We start from the raw sequence: 5,759 nt of genomic DNA, 5'->3' as shown, positions 1-5,759 counted from the left end.
TACGTCTATTGTCATTTCCGCGATAGTAACCAATATCACCAAGTTGTCATGATCTAGCTACCTTTGTAACCGAACATTGGTCGTCCCTCACATATTATGCCATCGATGACTAGTTTCAACAGTTCAGAAAACATTAGGAGACATATAACTAGTTCAGATAGATGCATTTGTCACTTCGACGTAAATATTATTTACGCTTGTCATCTACACTAAACTTTGATTTCTTAAGGGAGCTACAAGGGAGAACACAACCCACAAATATTTAGCACATAGCATTGCCACCATTATCCCTATATGGTCGTAATCCACATTGACTACTATATATAATTATATGATTATGTTAATGAGGATGATATGTAAACAGATAAGTAAAAGCTGGAGCATAAAAGGCATCCAACGAAAATAGCAATGGATCTAGCCAGTCAAATTAGTGACTTGCTCCAAATGAGAAAAGGAAATAAAAGGTATCTAATGAACTATTCCTACATCCCATCAATCATATCACGTAAAACTTAATGATCTCATAATAATCGAAACAATTTAATATTTTCCCACAAAAAAGTTTAATATTCAACATCCTGGAAAGCGAGAGGCAAATGAAAGGTAACCAATGAAACTATGCCTGGATCTAACCAGTCAAATCAAGTAAGGCATTTGATTGATATAAAATATTAACTAAAATTAATCAAAAGGTGGCATTTCCACATAAGAAAGGTAAAAAAGGAAATACATGAGAGTAATAAAGAGAAAGAAGGGTAGTCGTCCATTTCCAGCGACAGCCAGTGAAAGGACAAAAGAAGAAATAACTGAGGCCATAAAAATATGGAATGGCAGCCCTCCGTTTCTAGCGATGGCCAATGAATTGGTAATCAAATTCTCCTATATATACCACACCAACTCAATCCCAATCTCCATCCATTACCACATCACCCTCATTTTTCCACTCATCGCTTAGCCTTTCTCCTCCCTGCTAACTGAACTCCTTGCTGTGGGTAGCCATGGCGGCGGCGGAGTCAAACCAACTCAGCACCCTTGTGGCCAACATGTTCACTGCGGTGAGCTATGTACAATTTCGATGCCATTTGTGTGGATTCTAGTTTCTCCCAAGGTGGATGTGTAACAAAATATTAATTGACGGATTACGATGTTTTTTCTTTTGTTCTTTGGTGGGTTAGGGTTTACTGGACGATCAGTTCCGGCAGCTTGAGATGCTCCAAGACGAGGGCAACCCAGACTTCGTTGCCAAGGTTGTCATGCTTTTCTGCGAGGAGGGTGAGCATATCATTGGCGAGCTCGCCAAGCAATTGTATGTTGCCATGTCATGTGATCTGATCATTAGTGTAGGGTGGTTTGATTTGGCTTCTTACTTGGGCATTCGGTTTATGTTTGTGCAGGGACCAACCATGTGTAGACTATGGCAAGGTGGACACATTTGTGGATCAACTCCGGGGAAACAGTGCATGGTGAGGGCACTTTTCTTCTTCTTCCATGTCCTCTTCGTATGTGTTTGTGCAGTAGTATGTATCAGGACTATAGTAGTTTTTTGTGTCCTGGCATGAAAAGTGGGTATTTAGTTCCCAGCTATATCCATCGTAGGGCATCCTATAATGTTGGGGGAGAATTATTGTCTGTGTTTTATGGCAAGGGTGGTCAATTTCCTGAATTGACCGGGCGGCTCAACGAGTATGGATTGAGATAAATATGGGGAGGGTTGATATCAGTTTGGCAAGTTGTAGTGATTTTTCATAGACCCGACAAAAATTATCCATTCCATACACCCCGGCTAGCTTAACATTTAGCACTTGAGATCTTCCAATTAATTTGGGGAGTTTTTGACATTCGTTTGGTCCTTGTACTGTTGTATGATTTAGATCCGACAATCGTTTTGTCGTTATATTGTTTTATTATATCTATGCAAAAAATCTTTCGGTGTTTTTACTGTTTTATAATTTACATCTGACAAACTGTTCATTCGTAGTACTGTTTTATTGTTTAGATCTGATGTATGATTAAGATCTGACAAACCGTTTGACCATTGTACTATTCTATGATGTAAATTGGACATATAGTTTGGCTATTGTAGTACTTTATGATTTGGATCCAAAAAACCTTGGCAGTTGTATCATTCTATAAATTAGATCCTATAAATATGATCCACTTAGTATAAATCACATAGCTCCATGAGTAGTACTCCAGATCCACCTTGCTAAGCGGTTCGTCCAATTAATTATTCGGAGGTTGACATCCATTCAGCTGTTGTGGTGCTTAATGATTTAAATCCAGCAACATTTGCCCTGCAGAGATTAGATGGCTCAAAGAGTAGCACTTCACATTTACCTTCTTAAAGTGGGCTCTTACAATTAATTTGGGCAGGATTATCACCCTCTCCTTTATCATCACAACTTTGCATGACATAGATCCCTTGCCTAATGAATCTAGGTTTAGGTATATTTTTGGTACATGCATATGACTTCTATGGAATCACAGTTTGAAACCATTCAGTCAACACTACTCTATATAGTGTCACATTTCAAACTTATATGTCAGTTATTACAAACTAAAACTTCTGTTACTGAAAATATTAACTCCTATTAGATCAATGTTACATATTGCATCTGCTCTATTGATATATCACTTTGCTTACACTGGGCTTTCATAGTTGTATTTAGTTAATTTCATAATTCGGTGGTACATCTATTTGCTTAGGAGCCAGAAGTGAAGGGAAAGAACTACCATGCTAATTTTCTTTCATTAAAGCGATTTTATGGGTCTTTCCTCATTGTATGCTATTGCATGTCGCAGTGTTGGTGCTCAGAGAGTGAAGAACACTTGTATTCAGTTCCATGTGTGTTGTCAGGAGAAGAGCAAAGTTGGGTTAGTAACTTGTGCCATCATGTCACTATTGTTTTTTCACTCATTTTGCTACTGAAATCTTCGTCTTGAATATGATATCCTAGTGTGCTCTAGTCACTTACTGGAACATATTTCCTTATGGTTAGTGTTATCAGAGTATACATTGACGGAGTTGCATGTTCATCGCTTTTGTAATCGGCTGAATGTATTCAGCCATTATGGATAGACATATTTGGCTAACTCCACTGATTTTCTTGGGTTAGGAATATATCTTCTCCATTATAATTTAGTTGATTGTATACTTTAGGATTGTTAAGATAATCCTACCAGTGCAGAGTTTGTTTTTATTGAGGTAAATTGTAATGGCCATTAGCATTTGTAGTAGTTACTAATTAATAACATGGCCATGAGCATTTCGAAACGAGCTTCACAACTTACTGATTGTCAGGTGCCTGAAGACACTGGATTCTTTGAGAAATGATTTCTATGATCTGTGCAGCATGTTCATACCATAGGCTTCAGGTATTTATTTCTTTATCTTGTCTTGAAATCTAAGTAGCGTTTTTTTTTGTGAGTGAAATCTAAGTAACTTTACAGTAAAATAGAATAGCAATCTCCAAACAATTTTCTTTTTATTCTAAAGTTTGCTTGAAATGCAAAACGTAGAACTAAACAGTAGATATGAGGCTATGGATTCAGTTAGTGTACTGCATTACAACAGAAGATAGACATGTTAATGAAATGAATGCGACTAGTTTGCATGGCAGACATTAAATTACTTGTGATAATTGTGGAAAACAAAAAGCAGGGGCATTTTTTTCTGTGGCAAGTTTGTACCTAGAGGTACTACTTGGTGTCTAGGACTACCAGAATCTTAGTTGAAAATCTTCGTTCATAGATAAATGTTTTTGGTATATATGACATCTGAATCTTGCCTCATGTACCTCGAAATGGTGACATGTCGCCTCAAAACTTATCACAGGTCACAAATTGATATTTAATGGACTTCATAATTTGCTTTCTTGTCTGGATGATGGCCATAATCTTTACAATTATTTTGTGTTTAACTCTTTGGGTCCTCCTTCTGAGTAAGTTTGTGGTTAGCGAAACTAATGTGTTATCTTATTTTCAAATACAGCTGCAGCAGCATGTCCTAAACTGTAGACCGGAGCAGTAAAGCAGGAGCGGCATGTTCTGATTGCACATTGTGTTTGATGTCGTAGAACATGCTCAATTTAGCATATATGGCATGGAGTTGTTTGCTTCTGTGGGGTCTATAGTTCTGTCAAGCGACAAACTGCTCATCTGGTTTTGATTTTGGTGGTACTGTCCGTAGTTTCATTCGGAATTATTGGTGGTCAAATAACAATCATCCGTGATCGTTTTGCTTATTATCTGTGGTAGCATATTCCTGGCCTGCTGAGACTGCGAGAGCTCCAGTAGCTTTGGTTCAATCGAAATCACTAGTTAAGGAGTACTCCTTGCGGAGATCACTCCAACTCCCCCAAGTTGCGACAACTGGCGTGCTGCATGTGCGCCACTTGTCGCAACCTGGGAGTTTTCCCTTTTTTCGTAGATCCGTTCATTCAAAACGTTTTATCTCTTAAACCGTGCGTTCAAATCTCGAACCGCTTTCGCCGTTGGATTCCTCGCGTCGAGATCTTCAACACTAGATCCCATGTTGATAGGTTTTGACAAACTTTCTTTTCGCGAAAAAACCGGACGAAAAAACCGAACTGGGAGCACGGGTTTTTTCCCTTTCCGAAAGAGGCACGCCCGTGCCTCTGACGAAATCACAACCGTGCCTCTCGCGGAAGCAAAATCATGCCTCTCGCGGAGGAAAAAAAAAGAAAACGTGTTTCTTTTTCCCGTTTTCGAGGAGGCACGGCCGTGACTCTCGTGAAAGCATAACCGTGCCTCTCGCGAAAGAAAAAAATAGAAAACGTGTTTTTTTTATTTCCAAGAGGCACAGCCGTGACTCTCGTGAAAGCACAATTGTGCCTCTCGCGGAAGCAAAACCGTGCCTCTCGCGGAAGAAAAAATAACAGAAAACGTGTTTTTTTTTCATTTCCAAGCGGCACGGCCGTGCCTCTGGCGAAAACTAAATAGTGACTCAAAAAAAAATTTGGTTGAAACGCTAGGGAAGACCCATGAAAAACCAAAACTTAAAAAAAAATCCGGAAAAAAACCGTTTAAAAAGCCGAAAACGCATGCGAAAAAATAATAAAACAAAATCCGGAGGGAGCGCCCAGAGCGTGACACGTGGCGAATGGCTGAGAGCGCGCCAAGTGACGCTGATTGCTGCAAGGCTCCCGAATGAGCGCTCGTTAATTCGTGGCTCCCTGGTTCAACCGCGAGTCTACTTTTGTGTTTTTTTAGGGTTATAAGCGCGAATCTACTGGGCAGCGGGATGGTAGAAGCAGTGCTATCAATTATTATTTTTGCTCCAGGGCGGGCAACAGCCCTTTGAGCCTTGCCATAGCTCCATCGGTGCAGCCCAGTAATATGCCTACCTGCGGCCTGAGTTTTTGATTTATTTACATATATGATTCGTATTGATTTTCACTATTATTGTTGGTTTTTTCTTTGTTTTTCTTTAGTTCTTATTTTTCTGTTTAATATCTCTTTGGTTTTCTATGTTTCTATTTTCAGTTTTCATAGGTTTTTATTTTTGTTTATTTTTTATTTTTAACACATGTCTACTTTTTTAATACACGTTGTCAATTTTGATTATAAATGTGTAACATTTTTTGATATATGGTAAACATGTTTCAAAATAGATGATGTACATGTTTTCAAATACATAGCTAACAGGTCGACGTCAAGGACATAGGGGAAAGATAGACGATGACGGACATAATCGGTTGCAACTGAATTTCTTTTCCGTCGACTGAAAATAAGCGACT

At 38.8% G+C, this 5,759-nt stretch overlaps 1 protein-coding gene across 1 annotated transcript; it reads left to right on the top strand.

Annotated features, from left to right (window-relative positions):
* The first annotated feature begins 998 nt into the window (after positions 1 to 998).
* LOC119284371 (histidine-containing phosphotransfer protein 1-like) lies at positions 999 to 3,368 on the top strand. Its single transcript, XM_037563519.1, has 5 exons — positions 999 to 1,055; positions 1,176 to 1,306; positions 1,395 to 1,463; positions 2,803 to 2,874; positions 3,302 to 3,368. Exons 1-5 carry the CDS (start codon positions 999 to 1,001, stop codon positions 3,366 to 3,368), a joined length of 396 nt encoding a protein of 131 aa, XP_037419416.1.
* The last annotated feature ends 2,391 nt before the right edge of the window (positions 3,369 to 5,759 follow it).

This window comes from Triticum dicoccoides, chromosome 4A (assembly GCF_002162155.2).
Source record: "Triticum dicoccoides isolate Atlit2015 ecotype Zavitan chromosome 4A, WEW_v2.0, whole genome shotgun sequence".
In the NCBI taxonomy this organism is placed as follows: Eukaryota; Viridiplantae; Streptophyta; class Magnoliopsida; order Poales; family Poaceae; genus Triticum; species Triticum dicoccoides.
The sequence above is the reverse complement of the archived record's forward strand: the minus strand, read 5'-3'. Positions and strand labels throughout refer to the sequence as shown.